The sequence below is a fragment of the Nyctibius grandis genome, chromosome 8, assembly GCF_013368605.1.
Source record: "Nyctibius grandis isolate bNycGra1 chromosome 8, bNycGra1.pri, whole genome shotgun sequence".
In the NCBI taxonomy this organism is placed as follows: Eukaryota; Metazoa; Chordata; class Aves; order Nyctibiiformes; family Nyctibiidae; genus Nyctibius; species Nyctibius grandis.
The window spans coordinates 19,721,504-19,743,933 of record NC_090665.1 but is presented as its reverse complement, the minus strand read 5'-3'; the positions used below and the strand labels follow the sequence as shown (position 1 = coordinate 19,743,933).

Genomic DNA, 22,430 nt, shown 5'->3' with positions numbered 1-22,430 from the left:
GCTCCTTGAAGGGAAGGATCGGCTAAGGTGCAAGAAGTGTATTGTACATCAACTCTCTTTTCCTTGGGAAGAAGAAGCTGAGATACTTCGAATAATAGAGGAATCTGTCTGATCCTGCCTGCTGGGCATGTGCTTTGGGACCCCCGCTGTGCCCCTGCCCCGGCCCAGGGACTTGTGCGGTGGCTCGGCTGTGTAGATAACTTCTCGGTCCTGCTCCAGGGATGACCAGCAGGCAGGAGAAGGGCATCGCCTTTGGGATGCCCCCAGCCGAGGGGCATTTGCCAGACCTTCTCCTGCGGTACCCAGCACAGCGCCCATGCTTGGCTCGCCCCTGCGCAGGGAACAGCATCCCGTCCCGTGGGCTCGTCCCTGCGGTGAGGCAAGGGGTGCCGGGGGTCCCGGGCGGCAGCACGGAGTGCTCCTCTGTGGCCCCAGGGGTGCCAGTGCCCGTGCGGACGCCTCGCCTGCAGGTTTGCTGCGGGTACCAGCTGTGGGCCAGGGGCCCCACTGGCGTGTGAGAGCCCGGGAGCCTCCCACCTGCTCAGCCTGGAGTGCATGTTTTTCCCCCTTGCATCGCTTTAGCAGTCTGGATGGGCCTTAGGGCCCAGGTCAATCGGGGATAATTGCAAACTGCACTCCAGCCATCTCAGGCATTTGGATTGTAATTATTTCCATCTGTCTGTCTTTGTTTATTTACTTTTTCAAGAAAGTTCCAGGAGTGCTTAGAACAGCTTTATTGTGCTGGAAATTTCTAGCCCACTGTTTTGCAGATTCCTGTGCCGATTCGGTGCAGCAAAGCCTTAGAAAGTCTATTTGAGACCCCAGGCTGACGCAGTTTAATGTCTCCTTTCCCACCTCGGGCTGAGACTACAGCGTACTCCCCAAATTCTTTCAATTTTTGTTTAATTAAGAGTTATTTGTAAAAGTGTGTGGTGGTTTCTCTTCCATGCTCTTATTTTTTGCTTTGCACCTGGCTGTACCTCCAGGTTTCCTATGGTATCTCCCTCACCTTCAGTGCCCGACCGGAGCCAGCCGCGTTGGCAATGTCATGGGGATCGCCGGTGGTAGATGGACTCCTGATCCTCTCTTTTCAAGGAGTGTGCCCGTGTGTTTGCCCTCCATCGCCACCGAGAGAGGCTGCGCGTGGTGACGGCAGCTTTCTGGTGGGGAGCACGGAGCCGTGACGTGTGGTCCTGTCCGGAGCACCGCGGGCCGTGTCACCACGTGCAGCCGGCTGCTGAGCCAGCACTCGCACCAAAGCCCAGCAAGGCACAGGGAGCTTTTCCTCCCAACATGGGGAGCCTTTGGATTAAGCTCTGTAAGGGCTCCTTACTCATGAACGGTGACTTTATACACTGGTGTGGTAACCTTTAGCAGTGGCTTCAGAAAATTATACCCAGCTTTCACTGTTAAATACTCCAGCTTTGGTTTTCATCCCAGCTCCACTTAAGAAACCCATTAGTGTCTTGTTTGCCCTATTTTTTCTTACTATGATTTTTTAACTTTGTTGCCAAGACCTTTCTCATAGTTTTCGGAGAAAAATAGCTTTAAAGATTGATACATCTCAAGCACTTACAGCATCTCCACATCTGGTATCTTACCCGTAATTTATAAATCTTTTGAATTTACGCAGGATGTGTGGACTGCAGTGAAGGACTGTCTGTATTAACTGAGTAGACAGAACTCTTGTCAATGTTTTTTCGTCAGTATAGTGAAACTTTAATTCTCTTCATTACCCCCTTTCTTCATCTGCTGGCCTGTTTTATTCTGGAGCTCATACCTCAAACCGTCTCTGGGAGTTTGGTGGCACGACTGGGCATCACTTCTGGAGGTGGGTGCAGATGCAGGAGCTGTGGGCTGGAGCCTTACTCGTCGGGGTCCCCAGCCAGCGTGTGATGCTGGAGAGAAGAGCAAGTAAGTATCATGGAGCCCCTTGTCAGTGCAGCTCCTCTGGGAGTGGATAATCCTATAGCACTGGAGGGAATCTATAACTCAGCCCATCTGAGGTTGGGATAATTAACTTGAATTACTCTTCTTTTTTTTATTTCCCAGGCTAGTAAACTCAAGTATTGGCAGTTTCAAAGCAAAAATCTCTACTCATTTTTCTCTACTGGTCCACTTGATGTTCTTAAATTAGTATCTTAGGGCACAATCTGAGTTTGTTCATTCCTTCAAACTGCAGTGTAAGAAAATAGCTGACAATAGGTATGAAGGATGGCAATAGATATTTATACTATTTAAATATCATTTAAGTGATATTTAAAATATTACTTGGGAGGGGATAATTTTCATGTTGCTTTCTTCACATTTTGTCTTCATTTTATCCTCGGCTGTGTGAGCGGAGGCGTGGGGGCAGCGGGCCGTGCCCGTGTCCCCGTGCTGGGGGCCGGCAGCCCCGGGGAGCCGCTCACTGCGGCGCCTGGCAAGCAGCAACTGGCTTCGCCCTGCTCCAATGCATAGTGTAATGCTCAGGGTTTATCTCCCTCTTTGTTCTGGTTTGTTTTACTTCTGAGGACGGTGTCTGTCCTGCTTTCGCCTCGTAGTGCTGCCCAGCTGCGGGGCTGTCCTGGGAGCATGGTGGGTGTGTGGCAGAGCGGGGTCCACAACCAGTGCTTCTGCAGGTGAGGCTGCTGCTGGAGGAAGGGAGCCTGGGTGGCACAGGGCATGTTTGTCTGGGGGGCAAAGGAAAACGCCTGTGTTAGCCACACTGAGTGCTCAGGGAACTGGCTAGTGGGGTTGTGTATACCGGGATGTGGGAGTTATTTTTAACCAGTGATGCCCAAGAGTGCAGGAGAATCTGTGTGGGAGGATGAATCATAACTGTGATGGGGAAGTGAAAGGGTAGGCAAGGCTGGTGACCTGGTGCTCCCCAGGCATAAAAAACACTCCCAAGTGCCTCAATCCTTCAAACCAGCCATCTTCCCCCAGTCCCACCGAGTGTGCTCTTGGGAGTGGAGGAATGTGTCTAAATATTAAATGTACATCCACATACCAAAAAAAAAAAGTTGACAAGTTCTGGGTGATTCTGAGTCTCACAGGGAGACAGCTGAACAAGGAAGGCTGCTAACTATGCAGGCAACAGCTTAATCGCTTCTAGAAAAATCGGCTTTAAGAACTGCCATCAACGCAAGCAGAATGTATCAAGGGAGAAAGGAGATTTGCACCTGCAGAGCATGAGTCTCTCCACTGCTGGTGGAAGCGGGTTGTGGGGCTGTCCCAGCAAGGGGACACTCGGGCATGACCAACATGGACCTTCTCATCCAGACCTGGTAGGTCCCACTTATGTGGGTCTGCTTTGGAGAGCAGCTGAGCGAGTGACTCTGCTGCAGAGGAAGGATGCTTCATGCCGCTGCAGCCCAATCTGTAAAACCTACTCCTTGACGGTGTGGGTGAGCAGAGAGAAGCAAAGCAAACTCCGCCCGGCTGCGCGGGTGGATGCAGGCAGCTCCGTTCCCTCTCCAGCCAAATTGTGTGCTGCATCGCCGGTGCTCATGTCCTGGCCGGCAAAGGGGCCGTGGTCCTCGGCGCCTGCCTTTGCGGAGCTGTAGCCCTACTTTCTCAGGGTAAATAAGAAAACCCCACAAGGGCCTAAGTCTCATCCCATTCATTAGCATTGGAAGAGTAGATTTTTGTGCCGGAGCTGGCTTAGTTTTTTTCTTTTCAGCCACTAGAGGGAAAAAAACCTTACAGGACTAATAAACTGTGGCAGATGTTTGTAATTTGTCAATGACTCAGTTACAATCACACTTGTGTGCAACAGATGACGTGGTGAACAGCAGTGACATTTGTTTTCCTGTGAACTTGAGAAGCTCGTACAAGAGCAAAGACCTGTGGTTCTAACCAGATTCCCTCGTGTTTTGGACCTAGAAAAAAGCAATACCTCTAAGTATTGTAAGAATTATCTCCCGAGTCCTACTTTATTGATTTTTGAAAATATTTTGAGTGTCTTCACAATCTCAAAACAAAGTAAAAAAAAATCTTTCTCTCTTTTTAATCCACCCTTTGTAGTTTTCCTGCGGTGGGAAGGAACTCTTGACCTTGCCAGAGGCCATCTCCCTCCTGGGCAGTGACCCTGTCGCACTCTGCCTCTCAATCCTGGAGCAAGTGACTTGCCCAGAGACAGAAGGAAGGGTGCAAATTAGCAATCTCCACTTCTCAAGCTCAGGTATCTTCACACCAACCTTAGAGAAAAATATATTGGCTTGAGGTTCTCATACCTCTTTCATTTGACTGCAATATTGTTTTTATAGATGTAAGGGTTTTTTTTTTTTAAAATGCTTTTGAAGGCTAATATCAAGTTAAGCTGAAATAAGATCTGAAACAAATCTGAGGGTACAGATAGTCTTGCTGCTACAGTAGAGGCTGGGCAGTTGGACGTGTGTTGTGTCATTGGCTTCCTGCTGGCCTTGGTGTTATTCTCTCTCTGCCACCGTTACCTTCCTTGCCGATTGGTAAACACATGTATCAAGTCTTACACCAATGCAAAGCCTAGAATATACAGCCCTATAAACATGGTGATCACTAATTGTGCTTTTGCTCAGGCTCTGAGATCTGTGGGACCGATTTCCCCACTGTAGATTCACTTTTGCAGAAGCAGCAGCATTTCATAAGTGCTTTGACTGCATCCTGGAAGGAGAGTAGGGTCAAAGATAACAGTGTCTCTGTTTCAGGCAGAACAAAAAAGTGGGGTGAGATCAGGCTGGCTGGAATTTTTCAGTATCTCTGAGCTCATCCATGCCAACCGCCCCATCTGCGCCTGGCAGCAGCACCAGTTGGCCTCTGCAGCAGGGCTTCCCCCAGCCCCAGCACTGGGACATGGCTCCGCAAAGCTTTACACAGGATGAACAATTTCTGAGCCCTTGACTGCACCTCTGCTCAAATCATCCATGTTTTGAATACCATGGGAAAGCGGCTGAGAAATGTAGGGGCTATGTTGTGGGCTTCCAGGGAAGCACGAGGGCCCCAGCTGTGGATGTAAGCAGAGAGGAAGCTTGCTTAACGCTTGAGGAAGAAGAGGGTGGAAACAGGGGAAGCTGTGGTCATGTCTGCTTTTTTAGAGTTGTATTGTTCTTGCTAACTCCAAGCAAGTTATTATTCAAAAATCCCAACTCAGATCCCCAAATGATCAGACTTAAGAAAGTTAACAGATTTGGGATTTTATTTTCTGATTTCCCGGTTATCTGAGGCATGCAAAAGCCACGGGCTATATTTCTTTTGACTGCAAGAACAAACAGCTTTTCTCTCTTGCCTTGTTCTTTTCTTGTAGCAGCCTTGAATCCTCCTGGAGCTGTTTGAAAACCAGCCAGCAGAAGATTATTAGCTGATGCTAATGGGAAATCAGAAATGTGAATGGTGTCTTGGCAACAACTGAATGGCATGAGATGAGTATCTCCATACCGCAAATTACCTAGAAAAATTGTGGGCGTTGATAACATGTGTCTTGCTTAAGGGTGCTTGTGGGTCACACAGGCTGAGTCCTGTACACCCCCAGTCATGGACAAGTTTCTAGTATTAAAAATCCTGGTACAGAGGAGTTTGCTTCTTGCTTGGTTTCTCCTGCACTGTAATTGACTCCTGGGAAGCCTTTACCCTTCGTCTTTAGAAAGGCAGCAATATGTAGTTAATATAGATGTAGAGGATCCTCATGTGGTTTTTATTTATGTTTAGTGCCTATTAATTGTTTCCACTTTATTGTTATAACAATAGCAATCCAATATATTTTGTCTGCAATTTGTTTTGTTAACAAGACCTTGCATTTTTGCCATTTGTTGTTAAAGCTAGATTAAAACCTCTCCTAAGTGTAATTCAACAGAAACACTACTAAAGTTCTGCATCACCTACCAGTAAGTGGCTACATTATACTCTCTTACTAATTAAAATGATGACATCCAGTATTTGGAGCGTGTTACCTGCCCAGCGTAGCCTCCCGCTTGCTCGGTGTCATGGCAATCTCATCTCCGTGGCAGCGCTGGTTTCTGAGCATTGCTCGTAGCCGTGGCAACGTGGGGTGACAGGGGAGCCGGAGCTGGCCTGTGTTAGGGATGTGGCAGCTCACTCCTGCTGTAGTTATTATTTTTAAGGGCCCTAGAGCAGTCTATAGCACTAGTCTAGCACACAGGTTTTTCCATGTGATAATGAACCTGCTTGGCTGAAACTTGACCAGTTCTGAAATGAAGGGTTGAGGAAGGTAAGAGAAATGAAATTAAACTGCTAATAAACCAGGGGGTAAAGCCTAGGCTCGCTTTACTCGTAAGACATCTAAAATCTTTAATTTAGAAAATTGGCTGCTTTCCTGAGCTGAATTACAAGAGGAGCTGGGCAATTTATTTGAAGTGTCTGAGCACTGGATACCTGAATCAATGTCTGTATCTTTTATTCCTTTTTGAGATTGATCAGATCCTGAAACCGGTCATGAGGGAAAAGGGGAAAAAACCCCACCAAATACCTAAAAGGACAACTCAGTGTTTTGGCGATGACCTGGGCTTCACCCCACTGAGCTTTCCAATGATGAGATAGGACCTTTTACAACTTCCGTCTGTGTGAAGTATTGAAGCCTGTTGTGGTTTGCTGGGTACCGAGGAGGGGGTCCGGATGAGTTGTGTTTGAGAGGGGGGTGATGGCAGGATTGTACCAAAGATGGGCAAACATTAAACCGTGAGACCTGGAGGCGCTACAGCGACATCTGCAAAGGGGACAGATTTGTAGTAACATAAATATGGTGTTTTGGGGCACTATAAAGAGGTGACCAACCCTCATTGCTACTGACGTTGATGGGACACAGGCTGGCAACTAACAGAGCTGAGTTAGTGGGAATCTTATCTAGAAAACAATTTAGGTATTAAGCCCAAAGGGCAGAATATGATTCACCTTATAGAAAAACAAACAAACCCAGCAACTTCATGAGAAACGACCCCTGTGAGGACTCGCTATGTCTAACGGAAATGAGCAGTTCGCAGGCTGAGACTGTCTGACTGGCTGTGACAGAACAGATACTTTCCTTCCTTGAAATTAAGCATAGTGGGAGTCTGTGAGAGAGTGCAAGGGCTGTGAGCTTCCTACCAGGAGCTTCCAGGTTCCAGTAAAGTCCACCAGCTTGGCCCTACCTCCAGAGAGAGCCACGGGAGCCAGCATGGGCTGCAGCAGTGGCAGGGCAGAGCCATGCCAGCGCCGAAGGTAACCGGCCTCTGCATCAACCATTAGATCTGGTGCTTCTCTAGCAACCGAGCTCCTGATTTTGTAGCGTGCTTTTCAAGTTCAACAGTCAGCAGCAACAAAACTCTGACCCCTGCAGAATTTCTAGAAACCACGATTCAAAAGAAGTGGTGCGGTGCCCTCAGGGATTTCTGATCTGTGCCCTGTTCTGAATGATTTTGCATCTGCTTTTTATCCTTCTCATAACTGGAAGAGATTAATTTTGTTTTATTCACTCCCACATCACGCAGGAGACCAGAACAAGGTTCTTCTGCCCTCGCTGCCTCAAACTTGCAGCCTGGCACAGCTCTTCTCCCAGTTTCATGGCGATTTTGTGCTGCCTAGTCTTTAGTTACCTTCTGCTGTAGTCTTCAGAGAGGCAGCTTGATATTTGAAAAAAGACTTTATAATAGACCAAAACATTGATGGGAATTTGTTTTGCTTTATCTCATTAGTTCTTGGGTTTAGGAAAAAATAATGATGTATTTTAGACGTGTTGGTTGGTTCAGAAGCAAATCATAAATCTTAATCGTCAAGACTCCTTAATCCCAGGTAACTGGTTTTTTTGGGTTTGCTTTTTTTTTCTTATGCTGCTAGCTAATCCTAATGCTGAGATTATTATACCCATAGCAATTAAATCTGCATGCAGTTTTTCATTTTAATCCATTATTTACAAACACAAGTGATTTCAGATGAGCATTTTCTAGGTCTGGGTTCTAATCCAAATAAGATATACCAGGCAACAAGGACTTGGGCAGGGAACCTTCCAGAATAGATGCACCCCTCTGCTCAAGAATGAGCTATTAAAAAAAAAGAAAATTAAGTCTGGCTAAACCACGGCTGAACGTTTAGGAAAAGGAGGAGAGTTAGAAGCACAGGGTGAGCTGGCTGGAAGCATTCCTGGAATGCGCCTTGCACCAGCTCCAGCTCCACTGCCGGCAGGGAGCAAGGGCCTGAGCTGCACCCTCAGGGAGCTGCGGCAAAGAGAGTTTATCTTTTGGGATAAGGAAGGAACCATTTCTGGCAGCTTTTTCTTGGAGGGAGATATTGGGAAACCACTGGGAGCTTTGCAGAGCTGTCCCAGCTGAGCGTGCTTCACAGATGTATGGGGTGTGATTGCTGTTTCAGGGCTCAGAAAAATGCGAGGTATCTCACTGAAGACACAGTCCTGCCCAGCAAAAACATAGCAATGTGGTTTGGTAGGACCAGTAAGTATGTTTATAAACAGAAATGTCAGAGAAAAGCTATAGGGGACATGGACAAGTAATATGGATGTGTGGTGCTGGGTAACATGTGCATGTGAGTATTTTTCATTGTCTTTTAATGTTATTTAGACTTTCCTTAAAAACTTTCCTATCTCCCTTCTCCCCTACCCTTATAGCCAAGCAGGTGGGTTTTAGAGGGGTTTGAAGGAGATGTTTTGGCAACCTGGTTTGTGAAGGACATTGATGGTGAAAATGAGATAATATAGCAGAAATCAAAGGAGGGACAAGAGTCATGGATGGAGAAGGTGGAGGGAGCTTTAACTCAGAAGGAGGTAAACCTTGATGTGTAGGTAAGGACTATGAGTTCCAGTTTTCAAAGCAACAGCTTCCAGTTTGCATTTTCAGTTCACAGTTGAAGGACTTGATATATGAGAATAGCCTGTATCTTCTTGCCTGTGCCATACAGAGAGCATGGAGCTGAGCCCATGGGGCAGAGGGAACCAGCCAAATCCCATGGAGGTAGCAAACCTCTCCTGGGTTTTGGCTGAGCTGCACTGAATAGCTTGGTGGGCTGGAGGTCAAGACCATGCAAAGGAAGAGTCAAAGAGGTGGGGATGTGGATGGGTCATGTGGAAGAGAAGTTGTGTGGTAGGGAAAGGGAGCAGGCAGATGGAAAACACACTAAGTGGTTTGTGTGCTTCCCCTGCTGTGACAGGTGTAGGCAGGGTGTGCTGGGGTTGGGTGAGCAAGTGATGGTTAAGAAACCAACATGAACTTTTCACCCCTCATATTCATGTGAACATGGGTAGCAGTGTGTTAAACATCCATCGTTCTTCAGGATCCTTACCTGCAGTGCAGCAGCAAAGGGAACACAGACCCTGCCGTGCTGAGCCCTTTCATCTGCCAGAGCATGATTTCTCTTCCCTAAGTGGATGATTTATGTGAGCAACCACTGCACACCATGAACCATATTGACAAATAATACAGCAGTTATGTTACTTTCAGGAACTCCTTTAACACTTCAGTTTAAGAATTGATTAGTACCCCATTGACACTTGAACATTCAAATGCTTATGAAAGAGTCGGGAAATTTTGTGAATATGGCTGCATCCAAATTCTTTAGTTGTGTAGCTCAAAGGAGTATTAACTCATTCGGTGTGTCTAGATGTATTTTTTTTGTATTTCCCATATGGAACAGCAATAATTTTTTCCCCAAACACGCTGCATTTTTAGAGCTTGCTAGGAAAGCACAGGATCTCCTGTATCTGTGCAGAATTCCCCACTTCCTGTCGCTTCCTAGATCCCAGTGAAATACCAGCCTCATGAGAAGAGCAAAAAGACCACACAAGACCACATGTTGTTTACTTTGGGCAGATTACTCACATGTGATGAGCAGCCAAGAGAGGAGACTGTTTTCCTCTAAGTTCTAAAAGAGTAATTCCATCAAACTAAGGGTTGTCTTTGCTTTAACAAAATACGTTCAAGAAGAGATGATGTCTCCCCACTGAGATATAAATGCCCACACTTGAAAAATACATCCCCTCCAATTTCTTTTATCATTTGCAAGTAAGCCACCCCTGCTTAGAGTAGGCATTTGTGTGTTACTAAGGGGTTTTTTTCTTTTGTATCACTTTTTTAGAAACGAATTTGGGAAGTTATTTTTGATTCCTTTAATCAACCTTATTGCACTGTTGATGCGTGCTCTCTCTCCTCTTTCTGTTCAGCACACAGCATGGGGACAGTTTTCCATGGGATGGCATGGCTGTGTTCTGTGGGGAACATGGCAGTGGGTCCCAGAGGGCTGCCCATTTTCTGGCTGTTCACTTTGGTGCCATGTGCACCCATGGTGTGCGTTTCATCTGCAGGGTGTGAACTCGCTGCACTGATGAGGCAAATGCCAGGACAGCTTATCCCACCAGGCTTCTCCTTGGGCTTTCCCAGGTCTCTTGGAGCTCTTTTGAAATTTCCTTCATGCAGGAGGTATGGGAGGGTGTGAGGGCTGTTACATCAGTCAGGGTCCTGGTAATGGAAGATTACATTAGTCGAGCTCCATCAGTTGTCCACACAAGGCTGGGTTACAAGTGCTTGTGTTGGGAAGGAAGAAATCCTGTTCTGTTAAAGCTGGCAGGACCCTGCATTGCATACAACCTGTTCTCTGCATTATGCATCTAGGATCTCATCCTCTGCATACTCACAGCTGTGGTTCCGTGGACTAACACCGAAATACAGAAACAGATCTCAGTTCGTTTTCAGGGATCATCTTAACGTTTTGTATCCGGGCACTGAAGGGCAAATCCAGACCTTACAGGAGCCAAAGGCAAACTGCAGATGCGTTCATCATTTGAGACTGGGAGTTTGGCCTCGGGTTTCAGAAATCACAGCTTTGTCCTTTCCCTTCTTTGCTATGCAGAATCACTCCCTTCAGAGAGGATGCATGTGTTGTTGCTGCCTCTTTTGTATACTTTCCTCTTGATGTATACCTGAGGTTCATCCAACTGATTCTATTTACACCCCAAATTGCTGTTTTGTGCCTTGTGTTGTGATTTCCAAAGCAGACTTTTGGAATAAGAATACAAATAGCTGTTCCTGAGTATTTTATGCTCTAAATGTAAGTACAGTCAGTAGATGCCAAGATGTAATAAGTCAAACTGAAGTGCTGTCTTAGTTGCTTCAGCTTGAAAGGGGACTGCTGTAATAAAAGGCAGTGACGAAATCTGAACTGCATTTGCAGTCCTGTGAAGATTCAGGTCAACAGGGTTGAGAGCAGAAATTAATGCAGTGTGATGTTAGCTGCAACAGTTACAGTAAATGTGGAGGTTTCACAACAAAAACTCTAAGGGAGTATTACAAACGCACATGATGCTGAGTGCCTGATGTTGTGCCTGTTCAAAGCCTGAGAGCCTTGAACATCAGAGGGAGAGAGGGCTCAACATCTGGTATCCATGTGAAAGTGAAAAATCCCGTATATGCTGAAGGTCACAGTGACCTGGGATGCTACACTGACGTGGCTGTGAAACAGCATGGGCTGCTTTTTACTTTGTGAACAAATTTTCCAGGATTGGAAAAAATAATAATGAAATGTGGCTTGTTCCTCTAAGGCCTTGCAAGTGCTTTCACCTTTCACTTCAGCTGGGCTGGATGTGTGCCACTGAGAAAACACTACCTGTCCCTTTCATCTCTGCTACACACCTATTTCTGGGAGAGGAGAGCGAACTTACGTCTGCGTGTGTTTTCTCTCCTCGGGAGGATGGAAGATCGCTGTGACACTTGTATTCTTTATTGTATGCTGTCATGAGTTCCTAAAGGGGTAGAATTGCTTCTGTGGAAAATGTCATGATGGTCTCCCTCCCTTCTTTCAATCTCCTTTGAACACTCTGTATTCAACCCTGCCTTCAAGAGCAGTGTTAGAGATGATTAATATGAAATACCCCTTATAGACTGGCAGGTACTTCAATCTCGAGGCAGAAAACTAGACACAGTCCATGCAGGAAGCCAGACTGGTACCTTGGTCTGTATTAGTGGTTGTATTCTTCACACCCACCAAAATCCTGCTGCATTCAGTGGGAGCTCTGGGCAGGTATCTGAGGTAGAACTTGCTTATCTAAACGTTGGGGTCTTTGCCATTTCTTGACGTATGAAAATTAAAAATGCAATGCTGTGGTTTAGTAAGACTAAGCGACAGCTGCCTCCCTGAATTCAGAAAACTGCAGTTTCCCCAGTGATTAAATTTTTGTCTGTTTGTTTTTCTTCTGAAATTCTTTGAAGGCTTGTGGACTTTGTGAATTGTTACACCTCTGTGCCAGTGCAAGCGAAGTCACTGAGTGTGTGAACTTTGCCCTGTTCATTTCAACAGAGAGCATCCTGCTCCCCTGTTCTCCTTGGTTTCCAAATATTATTTTCAAAAAAGCCCAAAGCAAAATGACCAAACCGTGCTGGGCTTCCACATAGCCAGCAGAACTGAGAAGCAGAAAGAGATTAACTGGAGGGAGGCGTGGGCTTGCATGAGTGGCAATAGGTAGTGGGTAGCTGCTCTTTGTGAAGAAGGCAGCAGAGTCCCAATTACAGCAAGTGCAACCTAACAAAATGTTTCCTGGTGCAAGGGAATGAATGCATGCTTCCCTATTTGATCTTCAGTTATGTTTAACTGGATAGCTAGGTATTTATCAATGTCTCTGTAAGATTTCCACCTTACGTTGTGCAAGCATCTCTTAACTTCACCAAAGATTTCGGATCTGTAGTCAGGTGAGGGTTCAAGTTGAGCGGTTGAATGTTTTCAGTGTTTTTGTCCCCTTTATTTCTTACGCTTCTCAATTGCTGGCACATGCTGAATTTTTCAGATCATGAAGAATCTTAAAATGAACAAAAATATAGAAAACCGAGGAGAGATCTTCACGCCACGTGCAGAAGAATTTTTCAAAAACCCTCCAAATATTCATTCATATCCATGCACCTACAATTTGTTTGTTAGAAGCCTTTTCTAATGTAAATCAAAGTGCTAGTTCTGAGCAGATTGGAGTTGGAAGCATTTCAACGAGAGGATGAATGGTCCTACCTAAGGGACTTTTCTATAGTTGGGAGAGTAAGCACTGCCTCTTCGCTGAAGAAAGAGAAATGTGTATTTGGAATTGTCAGTGAAATTCTTCTAAGTACTGCTAATCAAATTTAGATGTTCTTGATTTATTTTTTAATGACATCCAAAATTTTGTATGTTGCTATTTTAAATCCCAAATAGAAGCAAATATGTCGAACACAATTGATCGCATACAGTGAAACTGAATCTAGCATTTGACACTAAGAGCAAAGAAAGCTTTGAATTTCTTTTGTTTTTAAAGGTAGTGCATCCAGCAGATAATTCTGTTTGGAAAAAAAAAAAAAGAAGGAAAAAGAAAAGAAAAAGCATTTTCAAATCAAACATACCTCCATCCTCCATGCCACATCAAAGGAAAAAGGTAAGGTAGTATGAAGTATGTTTCATTTTGTTGTATAGAAATATATATTGATAAAATAACTTTGTAACATGTCTCAGCTACGGGAAAAAGAATTGAGGGTGTAGTGATCTCGGACTCAGATTCTCATATGAGCCACAGAAAAATCTTTATTTTTTAAATGTAGTTTCTTGTTGTTGCTATAATGAGAGTTACCTGTTTCCACTCTATTTGTTTCCAGTCACTCATAACTTTCTGAAATTCAGTTTAGAGGTTGAAAAGAAATGCCTATCCCAAAACTCCAAGACTCCCGCAACACGTGCCTTACAGTTAATGCTAAATTTAGTGTAAACTGTTATTACAGATATCACTGAGGTTTTCTGTTGCTTGTCATCTCTAAGGATCAGAAACCAATTTGCCTTACAGGTCTTTGTTGTGTGCTTGGAGGGCAATTGCCATACTCCAGATGTGACTTCTGGGAAACCTCTTGTCACTGCTAGGGTTGAGAGTGCTAGGGCGGATGGCCACCTCCGCTGTGAGGTGCTTGTAAATCCCGTATTTGCTACTATTGATAAAGATAGTTTTTGCTGCTCTGGGTGCAGGGAACACCTGAGAAAGCTGAAGTTTCATGATATGGGGATCTGCTACAAAGGTTAAATAAAATTTGAACTGAAGCAAACTAGATGCCAAAGTGGGAGAGAAGGCTGATGCATGCACCTTCTAGACTTATATTTGCATATTTTCATTAGTGAAGGTTGTAAGGCAGAGCTGAGCATTTTACTAAGTTTTTCACAGTTAATAACTGGGCAGAGTGTTACTTCCATTTGGTATCTGGATGGTAACACGATATATGGTGGATGACACTGAGAAAATTGCCACCTTCCTCTAGAAATTGCTTGTGTGAAGTATATAAAAAAATGTCATCTATTTCTGCAGTATGGAAAATAAGGAAGAGTGATGGAAAATGACAGGAACCTAGAGCTGTCTGAGAATTGCTCAGATGCCAGCCCAGTCATGTGGTAATGCTGTTGCGCTTATGAACACAATGTTTATTAGCTTTTCAGGTAGTGATCTGCAAGTGCGTTACCATGCTGTACCCTTGCAGCACATGTAATTTGTAGGTATTACTAGATTCATTTTACAAGTGGGTGAACTGAGGCATAGAAGCCTTAAGAGCATATAGTAAAGCTCATAAATTTTGTACTGTAAGTAGGCTTGTTAGGGAGGAGGCATGTGGCTTGTGTTGGGCTGCTACTCAGTCCCTACTCTGGGAATGAGTGCGTGACTTGCTGCTTTTGAACTAGCTCTTTTGTTCCACCACACTCACAAGAGTCACTGAAATTGACTCTGAGTTGCACAGAACTTGAAAGGAGCGGGTGCCGTTCCTGATCTGACATTCACTTTAGGTGAGGCACTGCCATTAACTTTAAGGGGCTTTGACTTCAAGGAGCTTTGGATCAGGTCCTCAGTGAGGCTTGTGTTCTGCAGCGGGACCAAAAGTCAGTACGTACATCTCAGCATGGCAGGTCTTTAAACGCAAGACCAAATCAAGGGCACAAACATCCCTTTTCATTGTCTCTTCCTTTATGGTGTCAAACCCAGCTCTTGATCTCTAATTTTACTTTAATTGAAATCATATATGTGAGTGAAAAACATTGATCGTCTTTGCTGTCCTTTCCCAACTGCAGTGTCTGCAAGGTCTAAATCATAACTAAGTCAATATTTGTTTGCACTGTAAAACTCTCTCCCCCATTTTCTCCTAGTGGTAAATTCCAAACCATTACTTCCATTAAAGGTCCACATGCAGGAAGAAAAAAGCCCAGCCCCTTTGTCCTTCCCATTTCTCTTTTCTTTCATTTTTTTTCAGGTTTTCAGATTATTACTCCAAAAATGCACATGCTCAGATACTCTTTAGAGTCATACTGTTAGCATGCACTTATCAAACAGGATCAGCTTCCCGTAGGAGCTATCCCTTTAACAGTTGTGTCTTGTATCTTTAGTCTTATTAACTCACTAACTGGAAAAAGAAATATAAATGCAGCATCAGACCATGGATTAAGCCCATAATGAAAGGTTAGGCGTATATTTTCCATGACAGCCTGCAGAGAGTCATCTGAGTTTCTAAGGACATTTCATGTTGTCTTCATAATGGATTCTGTCTTTGTTCAGTTTTCTGACTGTCCTCAAATTTTTATTTGGAGAAAGGGTTCACATTATGCTATCCCTTAAGCCATGTTGTGAAGAATTCCTGCCCCATGGGATGCCTCAAGCCTCAACTTTTGCGTCCTTTGGTGACGGAGGTTGCTGCCACAAAAGGCTCTCTAGGAGACAGGGACCTTGAGGAAAAAAGTCTGGCATCAGCAGCTATATTGTGACCTTTTCATCATTGGAGTGCCTGGCTGTTGCTCTGCTTTATTAGTCTGAATGTTTTCTGAAGGGGTACTCTGGAAGGTGGGAGAAACAGCATGAGGATTATACTTAAACGTTATAGCCTAGGTTGGGAGTGATGCAAAGGTGAAGAGGAACATGTGAGAGGCAAATGCTGAAAGCATAAGAGACCTGTAAGTGAAATTTATGGGGAAATTCTGTGAGGTTTGGAAAAAGAAATTTCATCCAAAAGGAAGAAAGAAACCCCAAACAAGAAATAGCTAGTAACCTTAACTCCAAAAAATAAATTACTTCAACATTAAGCAAGTATTTTTGCCATGATCAACAGTTTTACATTATACAATGCATACTATAATCCGCAAAAAAAAGATTTTGAAACACAAAATTAAAAGCCTCCAATTTTCAATTTTCTAGATCTCGTTTTTAGATAAAAATATAGTTTCTACAGGGTACAGATTGAGAAGGCTGATTTATGGCACCAGTACGCAAGTGGCATATGTTTTTCAGGTGGTTATCCCCCAGTGTCTTCCTATCCCTCCTCTTCATGTCTATAGAAGACTCAGGGATTCCTTCCAGGCCTTTTAAAATTAAACTGTTTTTCAGAGTCACAGGCTAACAGATGGAGAAGACTTCTTATCATCAGCTAGCCAAAGTAAATATAGTTGCAAAGAGTTTTCAACAGTAGCTATGCATAATTATGCAATTCAATTGAACTTTGGGGGATTGCATAAATCTATGGATGTTAGAGCTGATGACCTGTATGTAACACTGACAACAGCAGGCAGCAGGACAGGCTTTACGTCTTCTTGTTCCCAGGGTCAAGCAGCTTCAGAGCTGGTTTCCTAGGGTGTCATGGGCACAGAGAAAGGATTTCTCCTTGTATTGAGCCAATTTTCGTTGACCCAACAATGCTGGGAGCTTCATCACCATTCTGTGAAAATCTTGCCTAAAAGGGTGCTGGTAAAATCTGACACATCGTCTTTAATTTTTAAAATTCCAAATTTCCAGAGCTGAATGGGGGAGCAAATCGCATGGAGCTGAGGAAGATGTGAAATAAGCATTCCCTGAAGTCAGCTAGAAAATCCAGAGACTTGCTCTGGGTTGTGCTTCAGCCTACCAGTTAGTATGCTCTCGCTGCCTTCTCAGTAACTTGTCGGGAACAGGGAAGAAGAATCCAGACTTGGCAAGCTGGTGCTGCAGACAGATTTTGTCAGATGAAATCCCAGTAGACTTTAGTCCAACATCAACAGCTCCTGAGCTGTCACATGGGAATGCACAAGGAGATAAAACCAACGTCCTAAAGGGTGGATCCTCTATTTTAAGGGGCAGAGAAGGGAATCTGGCTAACGTAATATTTTTTTCTTTTCTTTGTGGAGTTTTTCAGAGAAATTATGGGAAATGCTGGTTCCAAACACAGATCTTGAATTCTTCACTTCATTTAAAGTTGCTTAACTCGTCTCTCTTGCCTTTTCCTGCATGTGAAGAGAAGCTAATCCTATCTGTCTTTACCTCAGAGGGACTGTAAGGCCAGAGTTTGGAAAGGAATTTGCTGTCTATGCAAAGAATCCACAAGTAACTGCAGGGGAAAAAAAAAAACCCAGACCTACCATTGGGAAACTCCAGCACCAGTCAACTACTTTCTGGAAGTGGAGCATCCTGTTACATAAACATCCTTGAAGCTTTGCAGAAGGGGTGACATTCACATCACATATATGGGGCCTGACTAATTGGGCTTTGTGTGTGAACAACGGGGATGGAGAGCATAAGGAAGTGAAATCCCCAAGGTGCAAGCTGGGCCTCCTTCTTCCCATGGCCTGTACTGTTGCTTACGTGTTGAAAATGGGTCTCGGAGCCTCCTGTACCACTGAGCTGACAACTGGGAACTCTGTGGGCCCCGCGACCCAGCCTATATCCTAACTCTGCCCTCCCCAGCAGTCTGGGGGGCGTCCTTCTCAGCCCAGCAGCCAGCTGCAACAGCCTCCAGCAGTCACTCAGAGAGCATCCCTGTGCCCAGAAGTTGTTAATGTCCCTTCATACTAATATCTCTGTTAACTCAGTGGTTCTGGTCTATTTATGCATAAAGAGCATGCAGACCATGTAACTCTTTGGCTTATTCTACAAACAGTGGGAGAAGGGGACTACTAACTTCAGGAGCTCCAAGTTGCTCCCTGGAGGAGTCTGCACTCTTCCACTGATTATATAGGGAACCAAAATCCCATAGTTGCTGCTCTGATGTCCGAAGTTAGGCAGCGCCAGCACACCTCCATCCAAAACTCAGTTGAAACCCAGGGCCCAGTTCTCCTCAGCCCCACACCTTGCGCAAAGTGGAGCTGCAGCATAAGTTGAAAGTTACCACTTTGTTTTTCACGCGCTTTGTAAAGCTTTGTCACTAGTCCCAGGCAAAGAAAATAACCCGTTTCCTCCCCCCATCTCTTCAGGCAAAACTCTGTATAGCAGGTGTGTAAATAACTTGATAGTGTCTACTATAAAATACACATGTATATTTTTCTGTGTTTTATGACAAACACAGAATAAGGGTTTGCAGGTTTTCCATCTGCATAGCAGGGTAACAGGTCAGATTTAGCAACTGGGATGGCAGCGAAAGGAACAGATTCACAAGCTGAAAAAGCCAGTGCTGAACTGGTTAGGAAAGAGTAAAATCTGAATTCCCAACTCTCTTTCTTTTTACAGCTGTTAAGAGTTCAGTGGGTTGAACTGCAATCCTTCAAGTTCATCTGTTGACTCCAACACAAAACTATTATAAACTGTGCCTCTAAAACACGTGATGAAACATTTCTTGAGAGCTATTTATTCCAACTGCAGCAGAGGAAAGTTTTCAGAACACCCAGCATTTGGTAGAGGAAAGGTCTCCTGAGCTTTGCAAAGGGAGGAATTATTTGCATACCAACGTAAGTTGCTTTTTAATTTTTTTCCTGCACCATTGAATGAAATAATACTTCTAACTTTTTTCCCCCCTATGGAAACATGGTCAAGTAGCACAAAACTCTGTTTAAGTCCCTAGCAGAGTATTTCTATACAGTTTTCTTTCTTTAATCATGTGGATTTGGGGTTTTATAATTAAGCATAGATCTCTACATGATTTAATATTACATATTCTCTGTCCTCTAATGTTTTCTGTTTCTGAATAACAGTTCATTCACTTACAATATTAATACAGAGGTATGACTGCAAGCTTCAATCAGGTGTGTCCTGCAAGCTTACAAATTACAAGTAGCAAGGAATAGTTTGGCGATATCTTTTTTTCAGATGTTTCTTTCACTTCTTTTATCTGAAGTTTGATCTTACGTATACATACAAATTCTCCTCCAGGCTTTAGCTGTGGTAAAACACTTTCCATGCTGAAGATGGACCATGCAAACATGACCCAAGCCATGCTTGATGCTGAACCCCACAACACAGAGAAAAACAACAGCAACGAGTATTTTTACATTCTGATCGTCATGTCTTTCTACGGGATCTTCCTGATAGGGATAATGCTGGGCTACATGAAATCCAAAAGAAAAGAGAAGTCGTCCAATTTGCTACTGCTCTACAAAGATGAGGAGAGAGAATGGGGAGAAGCTGTGAAGCCTCTACCAACCATATCAGGGCTGAAATCTGCCCAGATCCCCATGATGCTGAACATGCTGCAGGAGAGCATGGTGCCGTCCCTGTCCTGTGCTATCTGCTCGATGGAAGGCAGCAGCATGAGCTCCGAATCCTCCTCACCAGACGTGCACTTCACCATCCAGGAGGAAGTGCTGGATGCTGAGCTGGAGGAAGTGTCAGAAACGCTCCTCAATGAGAGCAGCGAGGGATCTGTGGAAAACATCCACAAGAACTCCTAGCACTTGCCGGGCTGCCTTGATCAGCTGCCAAAGCGTGAGAGGAGCTCCCACTAAGAACTTGTGGTTCTGCTTTCCTGCTCTCCAATGAACTCTCAACAGGTATCTGTGCCCCAGGGCCTGAGGTGTTCCTGAGAGCTGGCAGGACAAGGAAGCAGTGGTACCCAACTCCAAAGTGTAACTTGCACATAACTGGGATGCTTAATTTTAATTTTTCCATTATTATTTCTTACCATAAGAGCTAAGAATGAGGAGAATATATATATATATTTTCTAATGAGGTAACTATTACTGGCATGTCTCTGCATATTTCAGATTTCTGCAAATATCTGGGAAATGGTTAGGGAAGGTACCCTAACGCAAGTGTCTGGTTGTTAAAGATGATGGATAATGATCATTCACACAAAACTGTGATAGTCTAGAAGTACTTTTACTGTGTTTTTCATACAACAAACCACAGCCAACAGCAGATTTGCGCAATGAGGCCTCAAAAGCTGAAAATTTGTCGATGCTGTAGTTGAAGGGAGATTGCAGCATGGCTGGAGACTGACTTTAGGCACAGAAAGAATGAAAGCAAAAGAAAAAAAAAAAGAGGCACCAAATTTCTAGGAGGTTTGTAAAGCCCAGTTTCAGATCCATGCCACTATATCTATCTTTGCTTAAGTTGTACCTGCACTGGCTGGGTCAGGTTCACTAACTTCTGCTGCAATCCAGCCTTTGACTGAGTTACTAGTAGGAAAAGTGGTTTTGTTTTTTGCTTCTGTATTTTTTGAAGACATGTACTTTTCATCATGAAAGGCAAAGATCTGTAAGTTAAAAAAGACACTAAAAGATCTTTGTTACAAGGTGTAAGATGTAGAAAGGCTTGAACAAATGCTGCTCTGTTACGCCCCTTGAAAAATAGGTGGAATTCAGAACAGAATTTAACCTAGCAAGGGTGGAATCCTGGCCCCACTGAAGTCATCAGCTGAATCCTTCTGACTTCAGGGTCATGCACAAGATTTTGTGCTTCTCCGTTGGAGTTAAATTCTCCATTTGAGGTCAGTAAAACTGTACCCATTTACATCATTAAAGAACCTGACCTTTCTTCTCTATTTAAGCCAATGTAGATAAACATTGCATTAGATCCTTTTTTTTTTTTCTAGCTGGCATGTGACACATGCATTTCTATAAAGTTATGAGTAACTGGTTTTTAAAACCATCACAAACTTCCCCCTCTGATCTAACGGTACTGTGATTTTTTCAAATGCTCATGAAATTAGTTACTAGATTATTGCACTGTTAAAAGAAGTAATGTTAATATTGTAGCAATGTATGATTATTTCAATCATACCTTATGTTTTATAATAACTTATTACTATGTTTGGATTAGTTCTGAACCATGAAGGCTAAAGAGCCTGAATCTAAAGCATTGCACAGCAAAATGTTTGCAAAATGTCTCCACATATTTCCTGCGCTAAAATAGCTCTATGATTTATCCACTGGCATTAGAGCTTGAGAAACAGCTTGAAAAATATGAATGCCAAGCAGCAGAAATGAACTGAGGCAAGAGTCTGCTGTACTTCTGCCGTTTAGCAAGGAGAACTCTGGTTTTGGCTTGGAGGGTCAATATAATGTGATGTAGCCTGCAGAGGTATCACTGTCTGTCTCTAAACATGCAGAACAAAGGCTCCATTGTGCTCAGAAAGGGCCTGATTCAGTTCAGACTGAAGGCAGTGGGAGTTTTTCCATCGACTTCAGTGAACTTTGGATCAGACCATATAAAGCTTTTTGGTAGATTTACTCCGAAAGGGGCTGTTTTAAGTATGAAAGAAGCCAAATTAAGTTTGGCACTTTGCCTGGAATCACTTGAATCCTGAAACTTTCCAAATGAGACTGACATGCACGAGTTGTCACATTTTCCATTGCTTTCTCCTTCGTCCTTTTACTTTGGTATAAATGTATTTGTATCTGTAAAAAAATGATGTATATAATTCCTAACATTGAGTTGTATATAATTGTCTCATGTATTTAAAGTTTATTGTTTCTACTGGCACTAATTTTTATTTAAATAAAGAAACACATTTCCTGGAAAAGTTTCCATGTTTGTTCACTACGTCAAACAGATTTCCAGTAATGGGACTGTGCAAAATTTCTACAGGATCCTTTGCTTAACCTCTTTTTTTGAAATGATTCCTTGTGTTTGACAGTACTGCAGTGTTGCCGGCTGACCGTAGGGCTGAGCCAGGCACTTCAGATCTGCCTTGGATCCGTACTGGCTCTTTGGGGCACTGGGCAACTTCCTCGTGCCCAGCTCCTGCCCACGTGCAGGCAGGGCTGCAGGGACACCCAGAGCCCTCCTGCAAAGAGCTGGGGGTGTAGGCAAGCCATTGGGGAGGCTGTTAAAACTGATAAGCTGCTGTGAAATCTTTTTCGTCACTTATTCAGCCTCTTGAAAAGTCTGCATTTTGAGTTTTGGTTTTAAATTTGCATTACAACAAATTGGGTGGGCTAGGGTTGAGTTTACGGGCAAGAATCTGACACTGGTCTCTGTTCCCACTGGATTTCCACTATTTGGCCATGGTATGTAGCTGGCTTTTTCACAAGGTTTGACCCTGGGTCTCATTGCTGCTCTGTCATTTCCAGCATTAGGGCTAGGGGAGGTTTCGGGATTCTGGTTCCCAATGCAGGGCAGAAGTGTTTAGAGACAACTTTGCACTTCTGTATCTCCTTCAAGCTGTGACAGTATGTGCGGGATCAAAGGCACTGGCTGAGACCTGCTCACATAGGGTAATTTGAGGTTGTTTCAAAAATCAGATGGTTATAAAGTTATATCTGTTCACTTTTCCACAAAACCTGTTCCCCTCTGCTCTGCTGTCTTCACTCACTCCCTATTA

General features: G+C 44.0%; 1 protein-coding gene across 1 annotated transcript; it reads left to right on the top strand.

The window, feature by feature from the left end:
* Positions 1–18,557: 18,557 nt before the first annotated feature.
* On the top strand, positions 18,558–21,582 carry KCNE4 (potassium voltage-gated channel subfamily E regulatory subunit 4). The gene is made up of 2 exons (XM_068406770.1): positions 18,558–18,618; positions 19,040–21,582. Exon 2 carries the CDS (start codon positions 19,066–19,068, stop codon positions 19,555–19,557), a length of 492 nt encoding a protein of 163 aa, XP_068262871.1. The 5' UTR covers positions 18,558–18,618; positions 19,040–19,065; the 3' UTR covers positions 19,558–21,582.
* Positions 21,583–22,430: the final 848 nt, after the last annotated feature.

Bases quoted from the DNA above. Each gene is read 5' to 3' on its own strand.
- KCNE4 (XM_068406770.1), top strand. From the start codon at position 19,066: ATGCTGAAGATGGACCATGCAAACATGACCCAAGCCATGCTTGATGCT.